Genomic DNA, 27,612 nt, shown 5'->3' with positions numbered 1-27,612 from the left:
CAATATATCCAAAATGTTAATATTTCAACTTGTAATTAATAAAATTTTTGAGATAGTGACATTAATATTTTTTTCCTATTAAGTCTTTGGAATTCGGAGTGCGTTTTATATGTATAGCACATCTCAATTTGGACTAGTCACATTTCCATTGCGCAATAGCTACATGTGACTAGTAGCTACCATGGCAAGTTGAAGTGGCAGAGTAGCAAACTCTAGAAAGTTTCACAGAAGTATTTTAGATAGTGTTCCTGGCAAATTACAATAGAAAGATGAACTGAGTATCTGATAGAGTCCAGTACTTGCCCCAATTTCTGTAAGTTTTGAGGGTAGGCAAAAATCAAAGATTAGTTTTTAAATGTACTTAGCTTGAATGAGTAAATATGGAACACTCTTTTAGTATTAAGAAAACTACTTTGCTCTGTTTTTCCATTTTTGTTTAAAAAAAATGAACTAATACATGTAATTTCATTTTTAAAATTAATGCTTTCTTTTAAATGCCTATCATTTAAAGGGCCACTTAAAAATGATTTTAGAAGCAACTCCTTTGCTTAAAATATAAGAATTGATTTGTGCTAGGCAACTGAGGATATGAAGTTGAAAAAGACAAGGTTGCTACTCTTCAAGGGTTCACGGTATTGTGTTATAATTAATTGATTATATAACAGTTTCTTCTAAGCATATGGGGAAAGGAATAATCAACAACTGAATGGGCATTTAGGTGTGGTAACATTAGATAGTCAGGGTTTATGTCTGAGCAAGAGTTTTAAAGGCCTCTTTGGAATGGGCTAGTGGCACAACAAAGGAATAAAATTACAGGCAGAAGGAACAGAATGTGTACAAGTACACAAAGGTTGAACAGTCTGTTGTGTTACGTGCACAGCAGACTGCTTGATCTGACCAGGAAATAGTGAATGTTCTGAGATTCAGTTGGAAAAGGAGATAAGCCCCCCCACTCCTTTTTTTGCCTCAAACTAGAAATTTTCGATTTTTTTATTTTAAGGCAAGAAAGGAGGTATTGATAAAGTTTTAATTTACGCAGGGCATAACACTTTTAGAAAATTGCTCTGGATGTTTGGCTGATTTAGGGAGGAGGTCAGAGCCCTAAGCGAGCATTCCATTCAGAAGATAAGTGCAGTTACCAAGACAAAGTGTGATGGACTGAACTGTACAAACAGATGGAAGAGGATATATTAAAAGTTTACTCAGTAAGAACTGGTATCCAATTGGTTGTGTTGGGTCAGGGAGGAGTTAAGGGTCAATAGTGAAACTAAAGTTTCTTTACTCAGCAGGTCAAGAAAGAAGGGAGAGGTTTAGGTTTAAAAAAAGTTTTAGAGGTGTTGAGTTTGAGTATTTTTAAAACACCTGGCTATTGAGGTCCAGTAAGACTTGAAAATAACATTTTGAGGTTCAGAAAGAAGTTTGGGGCTGGTGATAGAGATCTGGGAATTGTGGTGGTGGTTTATGATGTAGGAATTGATGTGATTACAAAGAAAAACCATGGGGAATTAGAAAAGATGGAAGAGGATGAAATCCTAAGAGACTCCAGCATTTAGAGGGATTGTGGAGGTACAAAAGCCAGCACAGCAGGAGGAGATTGGAGGCATGGGGAGCCTAAGGAGAAGTCTGGAGAAAGCTGCCATCATAGAAGTCAATCAAGGTAGGAAATTTCAGTGTGGGCGTGGATGTAAATGCTGCAGATGGCAAATAAGGTAAGACCTAAAAAGTAACCACGGGATTTCATAGGCCACTGGTAGCCTCATTAAAGTAGTTTCAGATGAAGGGTGGGTGAGGAGCCACCAGGGTCCCAGCTTACAGTCTAGATGCATCCTAGGGCCTGTTTGTGTTCTGCCCTCAAACTGCAAATGTTTTTTTACCATTTTAAAAGGACTCTCAAATAAAAACAAAAACTCTGTATGCCAAAGACTTCTATGGCCCACAAAACCAGTTTGCCAACTCTTGGTGTAAGGAAAAGGAATAGATTATTACTCTGTTTCAAGATACTTGACTGGGGAAAGAAAGCAGGTAGAAAGGGCTTATAGCCAGAGAGGACTGACCAAATCTTCAAAAAGCGAAAGAGGAAAAAAAAAACATCATATGTACAATTTAAAACAGCCCTAGGACAATCAGCTAATCAGACCATTTAGTTGAGAACATTAAGTGTCAGTTACAGACATATTTGTATATATCATCAAATTGGTATGATTTTAGAATACATTCTTTTCCTTATTATATTGTAATATGCATGAGTTTGTGTACTTGGCAAGCCAGTTTATTCTTACATTTATTTTTTATTTTAGATGGTACAAGAACTGTTAAAAAGTGCCATTCCTTTTAATCCACATTTAGCGATAGACGATGTCCATAATTTTTTTACAACTGGCAATTAATACAGATGAATATAGAATTAGTATATGAAGTATTGTATTTGTGTATGAATATGTAGCTTCCATCTTTAATGTTCTCCCTCATATATTTTCCAGTATTAAAAAACCCTTATTTGACTTGAATAAAAATTAGTGTTTATGCTTAAGAAGCATCTTAATCTACTTGATATTAACATTTCTTAATTTTGTCTCTGATTTTGTTAATTTCAAAACCTATTTAACACTCAAATAAAAATGTTTATTTTTGCACTGCAAAGCGTCTCTCAGTTGATATTTTCCTTTTTGGTTCTTTTCAGCAAGCATATATTGAACATTAACTAGGTGCCCAGCATATCATTGGTATTAGGGATATAAAATTAAATAAGAACTGCTTATGGTCTCAAGTAGATGTAGGTGCAAATCATTGCAAAACTATATGATTAAATTTAATGTGATTAAATTTAGATTAAAGATATAATGTTTTAATTGAGACCTTATTCTGATTGGATATCAATTCAGTGTGGATAATTTCAAGTGTCTGAAAGATTTACCATGAAAATTCCCTTCAAGTGATTTTTAAACTGTAAAGCCAGAAAAATATTAAATTCTTATACAACAATTTCGTTGTTTTACTGTTAATTATAGCAAAGGAAGATGCAAACTGTGCAGTGTGCGACAGCCCGGGAGACCTCTTAGATCAGTTCTTTTGTACTACTTGTGGTCAGCACTATCATGGAATGTGCCTGGATATAGCGGTTACTCCATTAAAACGTGCAGGTTGGCAATGTCCTGAGTGCAAAGTGTGCCAGAACTGCAAGTAAGTTTTAATTTCAACTCAAAGGTGTGTATTGAGTTTAAGAGAGACCCTATTATTAGGTACTAAAGGTTTGTGTAATATGATAAAGGTTGTTCATACTGCAGCTATATTCATTCACACTGACTTCATCATGTCTTTAGAAATTGCTAGATATTTATTAACATATTACTTTGAAATAAGTCTAAACAAAAACTAATTTTAATAATTTAAATTCCTCTGGTTGCCTAAAAAGCCAGCTTAAATTTGCCAACAATTTTAAATGAATGATATTAACAATTAAAAATAAATAAGCATTAGGAAAAAAAAGCAGCTTTTTTTCTGAGGGAGACTGGGGAGGAGATTTAATAGGAAAATAAACCTCTAACTATGGAAAGTAGTTATTAGAGTGAACCAAAGAATCAGTGATAAGTTTCAATTTCTATTCCAGGAAGAACAATTTATACTAAGTCTGCTGTTTAAAAAGAAATCTGTATCTATCGGAAAGGCAGTTACTTTCACCATAATTCTGAAACAAAGTATCGTATGGCATTTAAATGTTTGTAATGGGGTTATCTTTTCCTATTTGTTTTATTCCATCCTTTGGTCATTTCTCCAGTCTTTTCTGTGATTATTTTTTTCTCATGCTACTAATTAATTAGCATGATAATTTGGGGATGTTACCTGCATCTACAGCAGTCTTCAAATTGTTTACAGGCTGAGGACTTTTGTAATCAGGAGAAATGATGCCCACCACTGCCATGTTCAGTCTGTTTTATTTGTGATTTAATTTGATAACAATAAGCATCAATATCTTAGAATTATGTGGAATAAATAGGACCATGTGCTTTTATATTTCGGTAAAAATTAAAGAAAATATCAGCAAACATTTATTTGATACCTTGTATCTGTGCCTGGCTTCTTCTTGAGAAGGAGTAAGAGAGCTTGAAGAAAGAGTGCTTTTCCTCCAAGATCTTTCCATGTAGCTAAAGAGACAAAGTGTGCAATTTTATATGTAGAATTTATTAAATTAAATAAGAAATTACTGGAGGCCAACTAACCCATCTTTCTTTTTACTTCTGTTTATCCCCAGGTTTTATTCAGCGGTTCCTCTCTCAGCTCTTCTTCTTGCATTCCCTAGTTTTTCTTTTCCCCTCCTCTTGAATAAAATTCTTAGTATCTGAGAGTGATTAACAGCCAAGAATCAAGGCTGAGATCATGGACAGGACAGGGGCCCAATCTTTGGGGCAGAAGAGTGTTTAGGGGAAGATTTTAGGTTTTCAATTACAATTCTTAATAATTATAACAAGATTATTATTCTTATATCTATTTATTTAGCACTTATTGCTTAATGGATATTCTTAGCTCTTCAGCCAGAATTATATTTAATTCTCACAGTAATCTTTGATTATCATTCACATTTTGTACCTGAAACTAAGCGGACTAAGTCTAAGTTATTCAGGAGTCACACAGCTAGAAAAACAGAAGTCTGAACACAATTGTAGGTCTGATCCAAATTTGATCCTCTTTTTATTATATGACAGTGTCTTCCAACTCACCGTGCCAAGATTTGTTCCTTTCCATGCAGCATCACCTGTCAGTTACAGCTCCTTCCCCAAAAAAGGGTGGGCATGGGATGTTTAAGAAGTAAAGATCAGTGTCATTCATCTTGCCTTAACCCCTCCTTCTTTGCAGGAACCCTAAAATGACTAAAGCGGGTTCACCATAGGTGGGCGTTCAGTAAGGATAATCCTTTAGGGACCTTTGGAAGATTTCTGTCTCATCCTCTAGAGGGTTAACTCTGTCATTATCTGTGCATAGAGAAAACAGAGACGGAGGGTATTTATGAACTGGGCAGTTCCCAGGACAGATTCTTTTCATGATTACTTATGTTACAAACATAAGTTTAAAGATAAGGCATCATTAATGCTATCTTATTTTTTAGACAATCGGGAGAAGATAGCAAGATGCTAGTGTGTGATACGTGTGACAAAGGGTATCATACTTTTTGTCTTCAACCAGTTATGAAATCAGTACCAACCAATGGCTGGAAATGCAAAGTAAGTTGTTTATTTTTTTAAGAAAAAAAAGATATGTATGTTTTTTATATAGAGCAGACAAATCGGATACCTATTCAAATCTTCAACTTAAAAAGAAAACTTTATTGATGTATAATTGATATACAGTAAACTGCACACATTTAAAGTCTAATTTAATTTGACACGTTTTCACTCATGAAACCATCATCACCTTCAAGATAATGAACATATTCATCACCCCTAGAAGTTTCCTGGTGCCCCTTGAGATTTCCTCCGTTCTGACTGTTCACTGCCCTACTCCCTTCTGTCTTCCAGGCAGTCTGCTTTCTCTCACCATAGATTAGTTTGCATTTTCTAGAACTTTATATAAGTGATGTCGGATAGTATATACCATTTTCTTTTTTTGCGGGGGGTGGTGGTCTAAACTCAGCAGAATTATTTTGAGAGTCACCCATATTGTTGTACATAACAGTAATGATGCCTTTTTATTGCTGAGTAGTGGAAGTACCACGATTTGTTTATTGCGTCACCTGTTGGTGAACATTTGGTTTGCTGACAATTTTAGGCTGTTATAAAAAATGCTGCTATGAACCTGTTAACTAACAAATGTATGGTGCTTCATGGCTTAGAAATTGTGTTTTAGTGATTCATCTTTAATCTTCGAAACTCTTTGAAATAGGTAGTATCCTTATATGTGGATACTGAAACATGTATTTTTAAAATCTATTAATTTAAAATCCAGAAATAAAGCAGATTACATTTTGATCAGATTGGCTTTTAGATGATTTTACTGTGATTTTATATGTGTATATATATTTATGTGTGTATGTATTTATGTATAAACTTGTATTAAATATTTGGAATCATATCATATATGCGTATGTATATTGTTCCTCCCCCATGGTAGCTTTAGTAAGTGCTTACTGACTTAGATATCTGGTTTTTTAGATGCTTGTGTAAAGTTTCTTTGGGGTTTTGAAAGTTAGGATCTATAGACATTTTTCCACTAATTTTTTATTACTTAAGATATCAGTCTTTCTGCTTGGTGGGATGCTTTTAAGATGTATTTTCAGCTATTTTAAATTTTTTCTGGATATTCTTTTAGTCAGTGTTTCTCCCCTTTTCCGTCTATTTTGGTATTTGCATCTTTGTGACCTTGAGGTATTCCATTCTGGCCTCTCTAAACTTCCTGAGGAATTTATTGAGGCTCTGTCGCCTGCATCTCTAAACCCTGTAGGTTGGCTGACAACTCAATCTACTGGGCAGAGCTAGTATAGTACCAGGTAAACAACAGCAAATTTTAGAATTGTCTGTCCTTGGAAGCACAAAATATTTAAATTCTTAAAGTGAAAGTAGAAGGTAAGAATAACTCAAGTTTACCTTCAATTCCCAACTGACTGAATAAAACTAATTTTTTTTTCCTGTTAGGAAGATGTTTAGAAACAATATTTACTATGACTTTTCTCTGAATGTTCTCTAGGATGAGTCAATCATAAAAGTAGTTAATTTGCTTCCTTTGAAATCTCTACAGGTAAACTAATAAATTCTAGATTAAGAACTGGTGAGGGACTAGTGATTAAGTGAATTGCCGAGGTTTACTAATTTGCAGAGGCAGAACAGAGACTAAAACTCAGGTTTCCTGTCTTACATTGTAATGTTTTATCCAATATATTATGCTTCCTGTGCTATCATACTATACTTACTTGAGTAACAGTGCTTTTCTCCCTAGACTAATTAAGGAATATTTCTTAATCTAATTTTCATCTGTATTAGGATTTGGATCCTAGGAAACTAAAGACTCTAGATCCATGGGCCATCTCTACATACCCCCCAGGCTGAGTTTTATTTTTTTTTAATTATTATTATAATCTTAATTTCACAGAATAGACATGAAGCTAGGCACAAACTTCTTTGATCTACGGTAATTACACTGGCTTAACTTAGAAAATAAATATTAACTTAATCTAACATAATTTTTTTTGAATTTTATTTTATTTATTTTTTTATACAGCAGGTTCTTATTAGTTATCCATTTTATACATATTAGTATATATATGTCGATCCCAATCTCCCAATTCTTCACCCCTCGCCAATCTCACAAATAATTTTGCTTTTAAAGTAAATTGCCAAGACCTGGTTTAATAGAAAGGTATTCTTTGTCTTTACTAATGTTCGTACAAAGAATGCCTTTTGTATAAGTATTTGTATAGATATAGTTTGATAAAGCCAGGACTGTGTTTACTGGTTCAGAGTAATCAGACCTCAAAGTGCCAACCAGCAATTCTTTGAACATCAGATGTAATGAAGTACCACTCAAAAACTCTAGAAACCTTTTGGTTCACAGGTGCACCGTAATGGCGCAGCTGAAATCTGTAGTAAATGGGGTATCAATCCAATTATTTCTAAAGTACGGAAGTTTATAAGTTACGGGTGTGCTGTTTGCAGTTTCTGTTGTCAGGTGATGTGTGTGAAGAACCTCCTTGCTTCGTGGATGCTGCTCACTGCTGCGGAGCGAATCCCTGTGCGGTCCACACGTCTCATTCTTTTTACCACGGTTCTACTGTGGAAAATCTTGTACCTTTCACACGTCTTTGACAGCACTTGGGACTAACATAATAATAAATACAAATGCTAAATGCAGTTACATTTTATATTAATTAAAACAATTTTTATTTATTATTATTATTTTTTTTGGCTTGCGGGATCTTAGTTCCCCTACGAGGGATTGAACCCTAACCACCGGAGTGCCAGGGAATTCCCTATATTTTTTAAAGTTAGCATTTCTATGAAATATTTCAAGTTCTCAGAAAACATACAGACCAAAAATACACTCGTGGTCTCCCTGCATCCTCACTTTCTAGTCCCTTTGTCACAGAAACGCGATCCTGTTACCTCTGCCCTTCTCTCTGCGCTCGGGTTTGTCGTGGTCTCGGCATCTTCCCCTGCTAGTGGGGCGGCCTTCAGGAGGGGTCGGGTGGCGGAGGTGGTCGGCGGAGGCCGAGGCTCCCCGGCGCAGCTGGGCTCGCAGGCTTCCAGGAGGCGCCAGCCCGAGGCTTCTTCCGGGAGCAGCCTGCGGCAGGGAGGCGCCGGCCGGTGGAGGGGTGGGCGGTGGTGGTGCTTGCCCTCCTCGGAGGGTCCTGGAAAGGGGGGCGGTCTTGCTGGCAGGTCCCCAGGGATGGGGTGTTGGTGAGGGGGTAGGAGGAGGCGCTGGGGGAGCCTTACCCCTGCGCCCCACCCCCGCCCCCGGTGAGCCTCGGCACCTGGAACAGGCGGCGCGTCACCTGGTTCTAGGGCGGGGGGCAGAGGGCGGCGAGTTCTGTCCCGCCTCGGCCCGAGGGTGGGGCCTGGAGGGGCGGGGCCTTCTCCCCGGGAACCGAGCGCCTCGGGGCAACTGTTCTCAGGTGAGGTCGCCCGGGAGGGAGGAGCCTGGGGGCTGAGGAGGGCCCCGTGAGCAGTTTCTGCCTGGCGGCCGGACGGGATGCTTCCGCGCGTTCTCTCTTGGCTTGGTTCTTGGTCTAAGGAAAAAACCTGCCGTCGGACGGATGTGTATGTTTATGACTTTTATCTCTGCTACCGCGCCTCTTTTACTTTTTTGAAATAGGAAGTTGAATTCGTAATTCGTTTTCTTCACTTTCCTAAGGAAAAAAGGATATTTAAGACTATAAATTTACCTTTGATTATAGCTTTGGCTGCACTCATATTTGTTGTATTGGTAACTTTATATCTATTCACATTTGACTTAATTTTATCTTTCTTTTTTTAGGTTGTGCTTAAACACATGAGTTTCTGCTTTAATCGTATTGAATCAGATAATTTAATTAGTGTAGTTTTCTTTTTGACATATATTTGGATGCTTGACATAGTGACTTTAAAGCTGTAGTATTTGTGTTTATTAATTTCATTTAATTAGATGAAGTTCTTTTTCCATATTTTTTGACTGATTCAACAGTGTATTACGGCGTAGATAAAAGCGACTCCTGTAATTTCTCATATCAATTTCTCCTTGCATTTAAACTTGTGCTGGTTATTTAGCAAGTAGATCAGGCTAATATTGATATATTGTGCTTTTTATCAGTGTAAAACTATTCTCTTTATATTGTGTAATGCCTTTTTTGGAGGAGGGAGGGGGAGACCAGATATTTTGCTTTGCCTGACAAATATGGCTGAGTGGGGTTTTAGTTTACCAGTTGAATGTGATCTTCTTTTCATTTTGGATCCTTCTGTGTCATTTTAACTGTACCTTTTGAAAGGTTTAATAGTCAAGTATTTAGAGTAATGGATGTAATTGAAATGCTTGGCTATTTTAAGACAAACCTGTTCTTTTAATTTCCTTTCTGTTTTTCAGTTCCTTTTATTCCCTGCAGTGATTTGTAATTCAAATCTTATATCTTATGAATATTAAGTTATAAATGTTGAAAATATTAAAAATCACCCCCCCCCCACTTGCCATTGAAAATGAAGAAATCAGAAGTTTTCTCCCTCCTCTCTGTCTTAAGTTGACCCAGACTATAGACTTTTTCTTTGGGGAGGGAGGGATCTTCTCTGTGAATTCCAGCCTCATCTCACCCCCAATCTTTTGGAGACTTGGTTATGCACTTCTATAAAAGAATTGTAAATATTCTGGAATCTTGCAAACCTGAAAGAGATTGTTGCCTTCAAACTACCAGAAGAACTTGGTTTGGTATAGTTTTGCATTACAACTTTTTTTTTTACTCTGGATACTTTTTTTTTTTTTCCGTTTTTTCCCAGTTTATGGAATTACAGAAGAAGTTTGTTTTGTTTTTAGTTTAATTAGTTAATTGTTTTTCTGCTTGAAGGCCATGAGATCTTTATTTTTGTTCAGTTATTTGGATTTGCTTCCAGGATGTATCTATCATGGTTCTACACTAATTAGTGTTGTCTGGAACATATTGACCATTGTCATTCTCCCTTTAGGCCCGTGGAAAGGTCTAGGGAAGTGTTGGTTAAATTCACCTTTTTAAAAAATATTTACTTTCTTTACATTCTCTTTAATAATCTTTACTAACATCTAGGTGATTTTGTTTCCTGCTTTAATTCATTATTTTCTTTGTTGTGGTTTTCATTATTTTGGAAAATGTGTTCAGAATTCCGAGTTTATTTCTCAAGGTTGTTCTCTGGCTTCTTTTTGTTCTGCCGTTACTAATTTGCTTTCCGTATTAGTCTGCTATTCTCTTTCACGTGACAGAATTATGTATTATACTGCTGAGAATACGAGTGGATAGTGTGTGTGTTTTATTCTGTTCTATGGAGGTATTATAAAGTGATTAAAAAGATTAGGCTGTGGAGTCAAATCTCAGGTTTTCCAGTTACTAAATACAGGATCTTTGGCAAATTATTTGACTTCTGTAAGCTGTGTTTCATCATGTAGTTAATAGTACTTAACCTCACAGGGGTGTTGGGTTTAGCGAGATGATGCCTGTAAAGTGCTCAGCATAGCTCAGTTCTCATGGAGTTTCTCATAGGAATGCTTATCTTCTATTCAGTTTGAAGAATGATACTCTTTCTCTACTGTTAAATTCTTTCATAGTTCTTTATAGTCTTTAGTCAAATGCAAACACTGTGGTGCCGGCTGGAGGTGCAGAGGCAGATAGGTGTGCCCTCCCAGGAATGGTGTCAGTCTAGCGAGGCTGCTTGCACTGAAGTAAGGGTGATCTTTTTAGGAACTTCGTTATGTACCGGTCATTGTCCCATAGGTTTCTTTTCTCTGTTTCTCTTTCAAGAATGCTGATGTGTTGGTATATGATGCGTTTCAAAAGGCTTTATCTGGAAATAATTTCAAACTTTAAAAGTTGGAAAAATAAAAATAATACCCATATGCCATTTACCTAGATTCACCTGTTGTTAGGATTTCAGTATTGTCATCCATGCCCTTTCTCCCTCCTCCCCGCCCCATGTATATTTTTTTGCCCTGAACCATTTTGAAGGTAAGTTATACACAGTGTTCCCTTTACCCCTAAATACTTAAATGTGTATTTCCTAATAATAGGAATATTCTTACATAATCACAGCACTATTATCACCCCATACATTTACATCAATATATCTAATCTACCATCCATATTTCAATTTGTCACTTGATCTAATGTCCCATATAGCATTTCCCTCCTCCTATGTAGGTTCCAGGATAGTCTAGGATCAGGTATTCCATTTAGTTGTCATGTTTCTTTTGAGTCCTTTAATCTGGAAAATTTCTTTAGCCCTTCTTTGTCTTTTTTTGATATTGACAGTTTTGAATAATAGAGTTTTTCCTCACATACCTGGTTTTTGTTTGTTTGTTTTGTTTTGTTTTCTTTAAATCACAAATAGAACTTTCCTTATTTTGTCTTTGTCTGATATTTCCTCATGATTATATAGAGAGTTATTCATTCTTGGGCAGAATATTGCATAAGTGATGATGTGCCCTTCTCAGGCTTTCAGCTGGATGCACCTGATGTTTATCTCTCCCTCATAGGTGATGTGAATTCTGATAATCTGGTCAAGTTGCTGTAAAGTTTCTCCACTGTTTTCTTTCTCTCTCTTCTATCTAATAAAACAGTATGTGAGGAGACACTTTAATACCGTGCAAATATCTTGTTGCTCCTCAGAATTTTCTCCAAGATTGTAGGAACCAATGCCTGATACAGTTTTTACCTGTTTGTAAAATGATGCTTTTCTAACTTCACATTTACCAGTCAGCCCCCTGCATTCTGTTGTAAGCAAGAACCCTCCCTTCTTTCACATGTTAAAATTATGTATATATTGTCAGTATTGACTCATGAATTCTTGTTATTATCAATAATTTATAATTTATTACTGTACCTAATTTGTTTTGTGCTCAGATTGCCCAGTTTTGCCTTTGATATCCTTTTCAAGCTGGCTCCTGTGTCTTTGTGGCATGCCCTCACCATTAAGCACTTCATTACATTTGGGCATAACAAGATACTCCAAAATCATCTTACACCTCCCTGCCCTAGCCCTGGAATCTGTCCTCTTTTCTATAAATAGGCCAAGTTCCTTTAGTGAAGATTGGGTGCTAGGTGTGCCCATTGCTCTGGGGGTGTTTGCTTCTTTGTACTTTCAGCAGATGAGGCAGGAAATACATGCATGTGTATACATTTACACATATGCCTATCTACAAATACACACATAAGTATGCGTATACTCACACGTGTACATCATTTATAAATAATGAATTTACACCAGTACCTCCAATTCTGATCCCTCCTGCTGAGTTCTTTGCCTTCTCACATTCTTACATATCCATTCTCGTACAGTAAGAATCCTTGTGTTTTGCCTGTTATTCTTGAAGATTTTGGTTTTTTTAAAATTCCCCATTCTTTTCTTATTGATTTAATTTTTAAAAATACGTAGGATATTAACACACTTTCAAAAATTTCTGATTCATCCTTCCTGTATTTTTTTGTAATAATAAGCAAATATATTTTTGTTTCCCTTTTCTACACTGAAGGTAGCATATGTGCTCTTTCGCATGTTGCTTTTTTTTAACTTAAAATCTGGAAGTCACTTCATATCAGTTCATAGAGATCGTCCTCATTCCTCTTCCTCCCTCCCTCCCTCCCTCCCTCCCTTCCTCCCTTCCTTCCTTCCTTCCTTCCTCCCTTCCTCCCTTCCTCCCTTCCTTCCTCCCTCCCTCCCTCCCTCCCTCCCTTCCTCCCTTCCTCCCTTCCTCCCTTCCTCCCTTCCTCCCTTCCTCCCTTCCTTCCTCTCTCTCTCTCTCTTTCGTTCTTTCTCTTTCTCCCTTTCTTTCTTCCTTCCTTCCTCCCTCCCTCCCTCCCTCCCTCTCTCCCTCCCTCTCTCTCTCTCTCTCTCTCTCTCTCTCTCTCTCTCTCTCTTTCTTCTGTTTATTTGAACCATAGTTTTTCAACCAATGTCCTATGCTTGAATATTTAGGTAGTTTCCAATATTTTACATTAGAAGTGATTCTGTAGTCAGTAACTTTGTGCATATGGGTTTTTGAAGTGCTGGGAGCGAATCTCTAGAATAAATTTCTAGTAATAGGATTACTGGCTCGGGGGTAAATGCGTATGTAATTTTGTTAGGTATCGTCACATTCCCTTTCATGGGACTTGTGGCTGTTCCTTTTGCCACCACTCATGCATGAGAGAACTTTTCTACATCCTTGCCAACAGGCTGTCATGTTCAGCTTTTGATTTTTGCCTGTCTTATGAGTGAAAAATGTTATCTCAGTGTAGTCTAATTTTCTTTTCTCTTTTGAGTGAAGCTGGTCATTTTTTCCTGTGTTGAGGGGTCGTTTTTTACCCCTTTTTGCGAGTTGTCTGTTCTTGTGTGTTGCCTGTTACTCTTGAAGATTTTGATGACCCCACAGTCTAAGAGCTCCTTGTATAGTTGGGATAAAAGGCCTTCAGCTGCGTTATACGGTGCACATCTTTTCTTCCAGTTTGTTGTTTGCCTTTTAACTTTGCCTGTGTTATTTTTTGCCATGCAAAAGTTTATTTTTATATAGTCAGATTTATCAGTCTTCTGTTGCTTTTGGATTTTTGAGTTAAAATTAGAAAGCCTTTTCCTATACTGAGGCTATAGGAGAGTTCATATTTTCTTCTAGTTTTTATGTTATTTTTTACATTTAGCTCTCTAATCCATTTTTAGTTGATGCTTCTACATGGTATGAATTATCTTTTCCCAGTTGGCTATCCAGTTGTCCAATATCCATTCACTAAAAAGACAGTCTTTGCCTCAGTGACTTGAGATTCCAGGCTAGAGTTTTAGATTTAGTTGGGTTTATTTCTGGAATTTCTTGTCTGTTCCATTGCTCTGTCTTTCTATCTTCATGAGCCAATACCATACCGTTTTAATTATAGAGGCTTTGCAGTATCTGGTAGTCATGGTCCCCCATCAGATCTTTTCTATTTCACATTTTTCCTAGCTGTTTTTGTCGTTTATTTTTCCATATGAACCTTAGGCTCTGTGAAAAACCTCACTGGAATTTTTATCAGGTCACTTTAAATTTATTCATTGATAGTGAAATCTTGATGTTAGGACATCCTAACGAAGAACAAGGTATGTCTTTGCATTTGTTCAAGTCTAATTTAGTGTCTTCTAGGAATGTTTTCTAATTTTCTTTGTATAGGTTTTGGACATTTCTTAAGTTTATTCTTAAAAGTTGTCTCTATTTTGTTGATGTTATAAATGGGATTTTCCCATTCATTATATCTTTTAACTGGTTATTATTTGTGTATGTGGATTCTATTGAATTTTCATTGCTAATTTTATATCCTGCTACTTCGTTAAATTCTTTTATTAAATTTGTGATACATTCTCTAGGATTTTCCAAGTATGCTATCTTGTCATCTACAAATAGTTTTATTTCTTCTTTTCCTATTTTGCCTCTGTTTTCATTTGTTTTACTGTCTACATTGGTTCAGAACCATGTTAAATAGTAGTGGAGATAGTAGGCATCCTTGCTTTGTTTCTGACCTTAGTGGGAATGCCTCTAGGGTTCCCCAATTAAACAAAATGCTGGCTTTAGAATTGAGGTATGTGTGTATATCACATTAAGGAAATACCTACCCATTTTAATTTTCTTGGAAGTTTTTTTTTTATTAGGAATGGATTTTAATTTTTTTCCAAAGGTCTTTTCAGCATCTAGTGAAATAATTTATCTCCTCTCCTCAGACCTAATAATATGTTAGATTTTATTAATAGGTTTTCTAATATTTAACCATACTTGCATTTTTGTATAAACTGCTCTTGGATATGGTTTATGATTTTCTTGATTTGCTATTGGAGTCTGTTTGCTAACATTTTACTTAGGATTTTGTCATCAGTATTTATGAGTACCTCCATTTTAAATCTGTAAGACTTCAGCAGATCTGTGGTTCATGCTAGTTTCTCTTTTTCAGTGAGCATCTCTTTTGTATCAAAAGATACCAGCAGCTCAAAAAGATAAAGTTCCTTTTTTATTGGTGCTTTAGATTGCAAAGTTGGGGGTGGGTGGGTAATGAGAGTCCCACAATTTGTCAGCCTTGTGCCCAGGATTTTAAGGCAGCCTAGCTCACAGGCGCAGAAGGAGGTTTGGCTGGCCTCTGCCAGGCCTTGCACATCAGCACTTCTACTTTGCTAAGGGTAGTGCCTCTCTCTTCTGAAAATATGAGAAGCCATAATTGGATTTTGATGTTGAGTGGTTATTTTCACAATTTCAGACACCTAATCATTTGGAGTGGGTTATATTTCCTTAGTGTGAATTCTTGTTTTTAGTTTCTAAGCTACCCATAAACAAACAGAATTCCCTAGCAGGACCATTTTGCTTTCAGAGTAGTGAGTTGAGTAGACTTATTCAGCATTAGCTACTTCCTGATTCTGGAATGTGTTTCTTTTTTGAAGTTTGGATTGCTGTGTTCTTGGTTTTATTCCTTCCCTATTAATGTTTTCTTGGATGTCTCTATCCACTATTTACACTTTCCAGGAGGTTTCAGTGTAAATTGAGTGATATCTCATCAGATGTTCAAAACAAACTTCTTTTTCAAAAACATACACCCTAAATTAGTGTCATAAAAATTAAAGCTTAATATATAATCTACAAATGTTTCACTGATTTTTAAAAAAGGGTTACACCAGAACTGCAGTACAAATGCATAACAGACTGTTTCTGTTTTCATTTTTCCTGGTGTTTAGAATTGCAGAATATGTGTAGAGTGTGGCACACGATCTAGTTCTCAGTGGCACCACAATTGCCTGGTATGTGACAGTTGTTACCAACAGCAGGATAACTTATGTCCTTTCTGTGGGAAGTGCTACCACCCAGAATTGCAGAAAGACATGCTTCATTGTAATATGTGCAAAAGGTAAGAAGATATAGTTATTCCATTTGTTTGTCAGTTCTTCTGTCCATGTGATCATCTGCTCTGCCATGTATTTTGAGATCCAAGCTTTTGTCATTCCAGTAATCCTTTCAGTACTGAGTGCCGTTATAGATGGAATTAAAGTATGTTTTTATGAGTCTGAAAGGCATAACAATGTAAGTGGGCAAAAAATAAGACAAGACCAGAAACAAGCATTAAGAGGGAAAAGTAAAGAGTAAATAGTTTAAAATGTGTTTAAAAAAAAAAAAAAAAGTCAACACCTGTGATGACATCCAAAAATGACAGCTCCTTTTCTAGAACCTTCAATTGCTAACCCCTATAACCTCTCTTCTTCCATCCTTACCCCTTCCTATATCCAGTTTTTCAGCAATTATCTCTCTTTTCCCTAAATATTAATTTGACTTTAAATTAGAAAATTTTATTTAAATATATTTATCGTCACAGATGGGTTCACTTAGAATGTGACAAACCGACAGATCATGAACTGGATTCTCAGCTCAAAGAAGAGTACATCTGTATGTATTGCAAACACTTAGCTGAGATGGATCCATTACAGCCAGGTGATGAAGTGGAGATGGCTGAACTCACTACAGGTAAATTTGAGAGTTTTTGTTTTTTAGGATGCTGTGCCAACCAGTCAGCAGTACATTACTTTAGTAACAATGAGGGAATCCTGTGTATCGGATCCCATCTTATTTTTAGCTTCTGTACCTGTGATCTTGGTCATCTCTGAATCTGATGGTTAACATCTAATCTAGCTTCTTTACAACTGTTCGCCCAATATTTGAATTCCAGGACTAGCGTACGCTCCTACAATTGTGTTTTTTGGGCCAACAGTGGAAGTTCCTTACTGTTTGGCTGTATGACCTAGTTGGCACTTCATACTCTGGGTTATTTTACTCCAAACAAATTTTCGTTTTATTAAATTTTGTTCATGTAGTTTTATTAGTACACCATTGGGTTATAAACGTAATAACAAGATTCTTAGATCATAAAGGGAACAGACCTGCTAATCAGATTGTTTTTCATGTTCATCAGTATGAATGGCAAAGTCTATAAAAGTTCTATTTTATCATCTGCAAGGGGTTTAAGTAGACACATCTTGGTTACTAACATTTTGTTTCTAGTATGCCATCAGTATACAGTTGTGCAGTATCCTTTCAAAATAATAAAATTCCAGTTACTTTTTAATTCATTATATTTTCCATATTTGAAAAATGTAAATATATATTTGGTTCAAAATAGAAAAATCTGAAGAAGAATTTATGGCATTTTTAGGGATAATTTACCTCCATTAGAACAAGGTGATAATTGTTGACTTAGTTTACAAAAACAGAAAAACTCATTCTGAGCTAAAGAATAAATAATTTTCTGTTAAGATTGTAACAATGAAATGGAAGTTGAAGGCCCTGAGGACCACATGGTATTTCTGGAGCAAGCAGTTAATAAAGATGTCGATGGTCAGCAGCCCGCACCTGGAATTGTTCCAGATGGTGGTAAGGATGTTTTTGGTGATGGATAGTCTATTCTCTGAAGAAAATGTGTGTGTAGAGTGAATATGTGAACATCTGCAACTTTAGTACCCTAGATAAAAGTAAGCTGAGACATAGTCATGTAGGAAATTATTTAGAGAGGAGCCTTTTTAAATAAAATAAACTTAGACAGAAGTTAATCGGGGAAAGGGCATGTATATATTGTATTGATAGTTCAGCTGTAATCTAGACTTACTCATAAATATATACTTTGTTTAGGGATCAAGTGATTTTCATTAAAAAACAATTTCTTTTGTTATCTTTGTAATTACTAACTAGAGCTGTTGCTGATTGTGAGATGTTTCATGCTGAGATAATGAAAAATTCATTGTTTTAGATCATGTAAGCAGTCCTGTTGAGGGTTATTTCAATGATATTTCAATTAAGCTTTTTGCATTATTGGTAATAGCTATTATTGTACTTGAGGATCTGGAATTAATGAGAGACCAGGTTTGGGGAAAACTACTTATTAAATTTAATCTTGGTCTCACCTCAAAGTCTGTGGGATTGTATGTGATACTGTGTTATATAGGTTGAATGTATACATAAAAAGCCCTTGAGATATTTTGAGGTTAAGTTTATATTTAACAACTCTCATTAAAAATTATACCTCATAAAGAAATAAAGTGAAGAAAAATAAGACAAAACTATATAATAATCTTATAGTACATAATCAGATTCCTTCCATATCCTTCCATATCCAGTTTCATTTCCGTATCCTACTTAACAAACGAATAGTAACAGGATGTTTTATGCTTATATTTGAAATTGGAATTTGGCAGAAGGATAAATATCTTACTCAAATTACTGTTGAGAAAGCAGTGTTAGAGGAATTTGGACTCCTTGCTGGAGATTCCATAAGTGTGTTATTCACAGCAGCTCCCATCCACACTGGAGAGCAGCGGAGGAGTGGTCCACCAGGAAGTCGTGGCACGCGTGGACTTCTCACTGCTGGTAGGCAACATGTTCATACTGTCTAATTTGATTGATTTACAGCATAACGCCTTTATGGTTGCTCTGCGATTCGAGTCATTGTCTGCTAAGGTGACTTTTCAAATGAGAGATGAATTGTTTACTATTGCTAGACTCACATGACGATAGTGCAGTCTGTGGTTAGGTGATCCTCTTCTGGAAAACCATTGGCAGTGGACTTCTAAGGCAGAAATAGAGCATGTTTGCGCTTTTATCTTAATCCTTCCTGCCTAGCACAGAGGAGAAAGAACATACTCGTGTTCTGAGTGTGTATTGCAAACGTTCCTCTTTGCCAGTGAGACTTGAGGTAGTCGGTCTCCTATTATGAGCACATAATTTAGGCATTATATAGCATTAAGATTGTTTTACTTGAGTCACTCAAATGGTGATACTTTTGGTTTTAAACCATAAATGTTCACTTCATTTATATGTATTTTCTGTTTTAAAGGTCCATTTTTTATTACTTTTAAAATATTAAAGTATTTTTGAAGCACTTTTGTGTTTAAAAATATTTAGTATGATCAGATCTGTTATTGGATGTTTTTTTCCTTTTCAACTATAGTCTTTCAATAAAGCAGGAGTGAGAAGTGAGATTTCATTTTGATATAAGAACATATATAAATTTCAGTCACCATGGTAAATGGTAAATAAGGAAATTAGTGTCTTTATTAATGTACCTAAGAAATTACCTTGATGGCATTTGAAATAAGTGCTTTTTATCATCAGTGGTCTTACTTAAAAGAGCCACTTAGGGCCCATGTCAATTGGACCTCTAACCTTACTCTTAAGTAATATTGGGTTAAAGATTTAACTTAATAGTACCCTGATTTAAAATTTAGTAGTCAGTGACTATAGATACTTCTGATATCTAATTATTTTTATTGATTTGCTAAGATAAGTCTCTTTGGTTATAGATGATGAGGAAGAACAAGAATAATATCCCAAAAAATGTATTGATTGTGTTAGCATGTATGGCTAAGCGAAATAAGTCTTTTCTGTCTATGGTCATTACATATTTGAGTCTACAGAAGTTTTGTTACATCTTGTGTCGGCTTATTGCAAAATTCTTTTTATTCTAGACTAATCTTTACTTTTTAAATTTGGACACATCATGTAATATCACTGAGCCTCATTTTCCTAGTTGTAAAATGAGTATAACTTCACCTACAAAATTTTAAATCCTCTTGTAAGTGACCAAACTGTAAAACATCATATATAATGGTTATATTAGAAATTAATTCTATTTTAATATTCTTACCAGAAATTACCTTAAACTCTGGGGATCCCATTAAGGTAGTGTTCTTGTAGGTTTTCTGGTCTGATCGGTGACTGATTCTAATCCATAAACCCTGCTCTCTTTTGGCCTTTACTAAACTTAATAATTGCCTTATTGCCTTTCTTGATGAATACCTTCTGACTTAAGGCATGGTTTTAAGCAAAAGTATGTTTTGGACCCCGGCCCCCCCATCCCACACCCCACAGCCCCCACCCCCCGCCAACTTTTTTTTTCTACCCAAGCCTATTATTTTTAAACCATAGAGCTATAGACATGTAAGACATTAATGTTTTATACCTCATCATAGTTAGAAATTTTAAAATTCATAGGTACATTAACATAATAGATATTCGAAATTTTATAGAATCATCCCAAGATAAAATGAATCCTGAATTGGAAAATCAGATTTCTCATGAAGTTGACAGTGAAGAAATGGAAATGCCTCCTAAAGCGATGCATGCTTGCGGTGCAGATCAAAATGAGAACAAAATGGAAGTGACAGACAGCGCTGAAGCCCTTGCCCCCCAGGTCGCTGTGCAGCAGGGGGAAGTGCACTTGTCGGAGGGACCTAACATGGCGGCGCCCCCAGAAGAATCCCGGCCTCCAGGAGTCAACATTGAATCTGTCACTGTCCCGTCCCCGGGTGGGGAAGGTACGGCTTTATGTTCTAAGGAACAGTTGGCCATAGAAAGGGTACCAGAAGAAATGGAACAGAAAGAAAATCCTGAACCTTCTACTGCATTTATGGACTTCGAAGTGGCTCCTGCAATTGAGAGTTGTGTGAAAGATGGTGTATGCCAAGAAAGCAAATCTGTAAAATTACCATCTGAGACAGAGTCATCATTTTCTTCAGCAGCGGGCATAAGCAAGGCAAACGCGTCTTCCTCTCCAGCACTTTCTTCCGACTTGCCTTCCCACGGCATGCTGCACAGTTACCCGTCGGCTCCCAGTGCCTCTGCTGGGAACATCATGCCAACAACTTACGTCTCAGTCACCCCCAAAATTGGCATGGGTAAACCAGCTATTACCAAAAGGAAATTTTCTCCCGGTAGACCTCGGTCCAGACAGGTATGGTGATTTTAATGATGTCGATAGAAAAGATGTTGGAGTGGTTCTATAAAGTAAAAAAAAGTGTATGTGTAGCTTTGGTTTGGAGGGCAGGTTTTTCTGTTTAGGTGGAATGTAGATGTAATGTTGACTTATGTGTTTTGGCCACTTAAAAAAACATACTGTTAATGAAGACTAGTTTATTTAAACTTGAAGTGATCTTACTGGAATTTAAGTGCAACCTATTTGATTATAGTTTCTAATAGAAAACACTTTAAAGAAGTTTTTAGTTCTATGCCATAGTAACAGCAGAGACTTAAGAAAAAAAGTAAGGTTTTGGGTATAGTGTAATTAACAGTCATTTTTCCCCTTAAGTATATTTGTTTATTGATATTATTCGTTGTACATATTTCTAACTGCTTAAGCATCAGAATTTACCTAGAGTATTTTTCATGCAGGGGAATTTCTCATTTTGGTTTTTCTGTTGATTGCTAACTTTTTGTGGGAATTTTTTTAAAGTTAGGACTTATTTCAGTGGTTTTGTGAACAAAATTTTAGGATTATATTGTTGATCTTAAGGAAGTGAAGGGAGTTCTTCCCATGATTGTTCTAAGTTGTGTGAATGTGAACTCTACCCTTTAAGGGTAAGTTCCAGATCTTTTTCAGTGGGATTTGAGTGAAACTACAAAGCAAAGTGAAGATACTATAGCTAAGAATTATGTATTCTACAAAATTTCTACTTTCTGAAGTTTTTCGTAAAATAGCAGGATATCAAACAGTGCAGAAGTGTTTAGTCACAATAATAATTTGGAGTTTTAAGTCTCATGATTTAAATTGCTTTCAGTGATTAAAGTTTAACTTTTTATAGGAATAATAATATCTTGATCTTGATCGTCTAATTTTGGAATTGTGAGACCAGTAAAAAAGTTAAATCAAACTTTATTTTAATGTGAAAATTAGTCTCTTACTTGATACTTATTTTCTATTCTAAAAAAAGAGAGATTTTTCTTCTCAAACTAGTTCTCTTCATCCTTAGTTTTTTCTTTTATTTTCCTTTTCTTTTTTTGAATAGCATATACTAATTGTGTAGTTTTGGCTCTGAAAAGACTTTAGCAATGGAAATTTGAATCTCAAATTTAATTTTGGTTCAGACATTTACATTCTTTAAGGATATTGCATCATAAATATTCCTGTTAAATTTTACCGGTATCTCTCCTTATTTAGAGACTTCTGCTCCAACTGAGAAGCCATTACGATTATTTTTCTGTTGACCTATGGTCCAAAAGAGTGTGGGTATTGTTGTATGTGTGTGGGAGTGTGTATGTACATATATTTTTTTTCTTCCAAGTTCATCCCATTTTACATGAGCCGTGTCTTAATATTTGTTACTGTTACTACTTCTGCTATGTTCTCTTTCAATTGTGGTAGTATTCTCCTTTCTATTTAGCTGCTACTGCCTGATTACTACCTCACAATTTGCTGCTAATCTCACAAGCAGCTGGTAGGCCATGTTTTACCTCTCGGTTGTGTTTTAGTTGTATAGGAAACAACCTTCACTTGGTGATTCAAAGCTTGTTGATACACTGCTTTGCTTTTGTGGAGAGTATGCATTGGATAGAACAAGATACCTTATTTGTATCATCTTATTTTATGGGAAAATATTTAATGAAATCACATGACTGATCTACTTCAGATACTCATGTACTAATTGCTCTCATGATAATATTGAAAGTTTTTGTTAAATCTTCTATGAAATATGTTTTCTTAGAAACATTTTCTTGAAGTATTCTTAAATATTTAAAGAAAATTTCATAGAGAAAACGTAAGTACTCTTAAATATATTTTGATAACTTTCAAATGCTAAGAATTTTTTTCTTCATTTTACCTTTCCACCTTTTTTGTTGTTGCTAACATCATATATGTGGCGAGCTTAGGAATTTACATAAGTTCTAAGACTGACATCTGTTGAGAGGTTCTCATAGAGAAGGTGAAATTTCTTTAATAGAGTAGGTTTCCAAAAATAGTACTTCATTAGATTATAACCACTTTGCCATTACGTTGTGAACTGAATTTCTTATTTTTCATCAATTTAAGTAGTTTATTAAGAACCCTAGAATTTTATAACATACTTGTGTATTGCAATAGCATTTTAAATGAAGTGTTTCGAATTAACATATCAGTTTCATAATCTGTTCCTGTGAGAGCAAAGCAGGCCTCCAGTGGTGAGCTGTAGAGGATTATAGTTTTGTTAACAATTAATTACAAGTAAGCAATTCCTCCCTCCCTGCCTCCCTCCCTTCTCTTTCTTCCATTTCTGGTTTCTAAACGTAAACCTTTTAGTAAGAAGCACTGTTGGCATTTTTTGGGGTTGGTTTGTTTTTGCTTTTAAAATTAAAAAAGGCAGATCGGTGAATCATATCATCCAAATAAAGAGAGATTCTGTTCTTGATAAATTATTTCATATCCAGCTTTTAACTAAAATAAATTTGAATTTTGAAGTACTGCTTTATATAATGTATACATAATGATATTCATTAAAGGAAATTACCCTAGTAGTTGTAATTGTCTATTCCTGGATACCTATGAGGTAAACCTACATACTGATACTTTGTCTTAGAACCTATCAAAAAAGATTTCATTAGTAAATAGGTAAATATTCTCTATTCTTTATGAGGAATAAAAGTTGTAGAGTAGATGCCAACAGTGATTTTCCCACATACCTTCTAGTCTAAATACTATGTGGCATTTTATAAAAGTGACTTTTAAGAAGCCTATTTTGTATTATTTATATATATTTGTACTGTAATTAATTGATCCTGGGAAAGACTGATTAATATAAATTCAGCATGAATATTTCCATAGTGCAGTTGTTTGGCTTCAGAGCCTTATTCTTCCATTACTGTCTGTGGGACACCAAGCAAGTTACCTTGTGAACTGTCTTGGTTTCTTCATCCATAAAACTACGTCAGATGGTTGTTAGAATTTAACAATAACACCTATACACCCCCTGACACATAGCAAACGGTAGTGCTGCCCTGCTTTCTTTCTTGATTTGCAGGATAATGCAGATATTATGTGAAAATGGAGACTGGAGAAGGATGTAATGTTCATGTGTTAAATTTGGCTGTGAAGTGGTGGTCCTGAAACCCATCACGTTGACTCATAACTATTTCTAAAGAAGTGTGGCAGTGAAAATAACTGCAGGCTCGACCAAGTCAAACTGGCCACAGTAAATACAAGATGTAGTAGGTTTTCAAGTTCAGTGCCACATAGTGGTTGCACAGATTTTAGAACTAAACTGCCTATTTAATTATTCTGTGTGTGATACAGGCTGCTGCAGTAGAGGAAACCCCAGGGTACTGTGGGAAAGCAGAAAGGGCAAGAGGAAAAACTCTACTCAGGCTTACAGGCTTAGGCATGTTTTCTGGGAGAAATGACTGAACCATTGCTACTCAAAATGTGACCTGCAGACCAGGAATATCAATATCACCTGGAAGTTTGTTACACTGAATCTCAGGCCCCACCTTAACTTGAGTGAACACGTCTATTTTAAGAAGATCCCCATGCAGCCTGAAGTCCAGGAAGCACTGCTCTAAACCATTGAGAAACTGTAGTTTTCATCCTAAAAACGTGTCTAGCCTTTGGGGTGTCAACCTACAACACATACAGATCAGAACTATCATACATCCCTCTTAGTTTTCTTGTGCCTGTTACATTTTTTAAGCCATAACTAAAACGATTGCTAGCACCAGCCAAATTCACTTTCTTAAATTACTGAGGGCTAAAGCTGGCAACAGCTGTTTCTGTACGTATATAGTTTATCTCTTATCAAATCACTCTCAGGACTAAATTTCTTGTTCTGTTTGATGTTGAACTCAGTTTTGTATATGACTTATTTATGTTAAAAGAATTCTGTAAGTCATAAAAAAATGAATTGTTTGCTACAATAGCTGTAATGTACATGAGTGAATGTATGTACCAAAAAGACAAACTATAAATGCTTGTGTTTTCAGTTTCTCTTACTAATTGTCCTCCTTTCTACTCTTTTTTCACTGTTTTCACTTTCTCTAAATCAAACTCACCCATTAATAGCAATCTTGGTTTTGCATAGTATGTAGGGAGAGGGTGGACTTAGGACTTGGCGGTGTGAATCTGCCCAGGAGACATACCTTACCTTCTCTGGTCACGCTTTAAACTGATTCAGTAGAATTGGATACTCGTGGGCTCTAATCATGACATTGATCATATTTAACAGCCAGCAACAGGATTTGACTTCTAATAGAAAGTTGCCCATAATAGCCTACCCTCCACCTGCCATTATTGTCCCATTTCCCTATTCCCACAGTCCTTGAAACAGCTTTGTAATTTTACTAGGTTGATACATTCACCTGAGAAATTGGCCTCAAAGCAGAAAACTGAATAACAACTTTAAACAGTAATAATTACTGTTGGCATCGAATTCAGTCTCTGCCAAATAGTATTTTTAAAGTTTCTGTGGCATTTGAGAACAAGTTGGTTCTGTTTAGCGCTCTTTGTAACTTAAATTCTCCTGATGATTACATTTTTTAACCCTTTTGTTTGTTCTTTTTTCAGTTTGTAGATAGTTTAAGAGTAACAGTGCATGGAATAGGTTGGTAATTTTTTAATAGGTGAAGAAATCCAAGATTCTGGGCTACAACTGATGGAATTAGTGTGTTTCATATCACACTACAGTGTTTATTGATGCATTTATGAATACATGTGTGCAAAAATGCTCAGTAGAAAAAGTAGACGTTCAATAAGTGCTGAACAGAAGGCTTATTTAACATAGCAGTGAATGAAAAGAGCAGAGTGTCTGCCATCAAGCTTATACTCCAGTGGCAATAGATAAATACAAGTGCGGTGAAGTAAAACCAAGTGTACCAACGGTGTAAACCATGTTACAGTAGATGGGGAAGCTAACCTCTTCTGAATGGTCTGTGTAAATTCTTTTTGATCAAAGCTGAGATCTGAAGGGTAATTTATAACTACAGTTGATAATTACATCAGTATTTTAGTTTTAAGGTCTAAAGAATATATTAGGTAATTTCTTCTTTGTGAAAATATCTAAGTGTAATCATAATTTTCTTCATTTCCTATAAAATTGCACGTGCTCTGCCTTCCAATGCCTTATGATAACATACTTATTAAAATATGTAATGTAATTACCCAAGCTTTTATTGTGTAAGTTTTTCATAGCAGTTGAATGGTTGTCTAATTATCCCTGAAATAGCATCTAAACATTCTTAATCTATAGAGCCCTTCATTTTGTTCATCCATGTTATATGAAGTGTGAATGCTTTTTGAAATGAGATATAATTTTGGCATCAAAGCTAACTTATAAATTATGAATAAATATTATTTTAGAATATGACTTTTTATGGTATACTATAAGAACTATCTACTGATATACCATTAAACGATCTACCAAAAGGAGTTTAATGTGTACACTAGCCAGATATCCTCAGAGAAAAATACTGCGTGGAAACGTTGAGGGAACGGGGTTTAGATATCTCTTGCTCTCACTCTCTACCACTAAATACTGATAAACAATAGAACAGATGACCCCATATTGTGTTCAGTATGCAGATGCTAAAGGTGTTGTAAAGGGGACCTGGTTCACTTGGAGTGCCAGGGAAGGCCTCTTCGATGAGGAAGTATTTAAGACCATACCTGAAGATTCTGGAGACACCAACCAGTGGACAAGTGGTGTAGTTCTGAGTCAGTAGGTCCCCATTGTTGAAGAGCTCGGTGTGTGTGAAGGATGGCAAGGAAGCCAGGGTAGCTAGGGCCTATCGACAGTGCGAGGTGCCACAAGATGAAACTGAAGAGAGGCAGTAGGAAAGGTTTGAGTTTTAAGTTTACTGTGGAGCTATCAGAGGGTTTGGAACAGGGCAGTAGAGTCTTGCTTGGTCACATTTACGTTTTTTAGGAGTCCCTCTGGCTGCTGTGTGGGGAAAGGCTTGAGGAGGTGCAGGTGAGGAAGAAGCATAAAGAGAAGTAGACCTTTGCAGCAGGCTAGCTGAGAGGTGGTGCTGGCCGTGGGAGTGCAGAGAAACAGAATGACCAGAGACAGAGCTTGAAGAGAGAATGTGCTGAATTTACCGATGGTTTGGATCAAATGAGTGGGGAGGGAGAGGATTGAAGGGGCAGAGGAGAGTGATGAGAGAAAAGAACAGGTCTCATGACTCCCAGTTTTCTGACTTGGACTGGAATCCATTTCTAAAGATGGGGAAAAATTGTGAGTTGGAACTCATTAAGGGAGAGATTTTAGACGTAGTAAACTGGAGAGGTTTTGTGCGACAAAATGGAAGTGCTAAGAAGGAAGTTGAACATCATAATAACTCGGAGCTCTCAGAACATGTTAGAACTAGAAATGTGAATTTGGAGAACAACAACATCCAAGATGGTGTTTACAGCCCTCATTGTAGATAAGATCATTTAGGACAAGACTACACAGAGGAGAGTGGTCCAGGCTTCCGCCCTGGGAAACACTGGGGCTTTAGAGGTCAAGTGGAGGAAGAACTCACATGGGAGGCTGAGAAGGGTCAGTGAAGGAGGGCAGAGAAACATTCACTGATGTGCTGCACAGAGCCCAGCAGAACTGTAAGTAGATGTTGACAGTGAAATGACAATAGAGAAATTGCTTTTGTCAGCACAGAGGTTACAGAAGGCCCCGGACACAGTAGGAAAGAAGACAGGTGTGGACATAGATGCAGGGTGATCTGTTA

The 27,612-nt window shown here is 36.2% G+C and overlaps 1 protein-coding gene across 13 annotated transcripts in view; it reads left to right on the top strand.

Annotated features, from left to right (window-relative positions):
• The window catches only part of KMT2C (lysine methyltransferase 2C), a 276,950-nt gene that overhangs the window by 152,496 nt on the left and 96,842 nt on the right, over positions 1-27,612 (top strand). For 12 of the 13 annotated variants that reach the window (XR_009701921.1, XM_061198964.1, XM_061198975.1 and 9 more), the window contains 7 exons: positions 3,009-3,180; positions 5,102-5,216; positions 15,849-16,018; positions 16,481-16,629; positions 17,416-17,532; positions 18,445-18,522; positions 20,181-20,884. Coding sequence is in view for 12 of the 13 variants with exons in the window: in XM_061198964.1 (XP_061054947.1) it covers positions 3,009-3,180; positions 5,102-5,216; positions 15,849-16,018; positions 16,481-16,629; positions 17,416-17,532; positions 18,445-18,522; positions 20,181-20,884 (1,505 nt within the window). In the remaining variant the exon portion in view is untranslated. The remainder of the gene's footprint in view (positions 1-3,008; positions 3,181-5,101; positions 5,217-15,848; positions 16,019-16,480; positions 16,630-17,415; positions 17,533-18,444; positions 18,523-20,180; positions 20,885-27,612) is intronic. The other variant, XM_061198967.1, reaches the window with a different exon arrangement.

Source organism: Eubalaena glacialis, chromosome 8, assembly GCF_028564815.1.
Source record: "Eubalaena glacialis isolate mEubGla1 chromosome 8, mEubGla1.1.hap2.+ XY, whole genome shotgun sequence".
Lineage (NCBI taxonomy): Eukaryota > Metazoa > Chordata > Mammalia > Artiodactyla > Balaenidae > Eubalaena > Eubalaena glacialis.
Note: the sequence above shows the minus strand (reverse complement) of the source record. Positions and strands in the feature narration are given on the sequence as shown.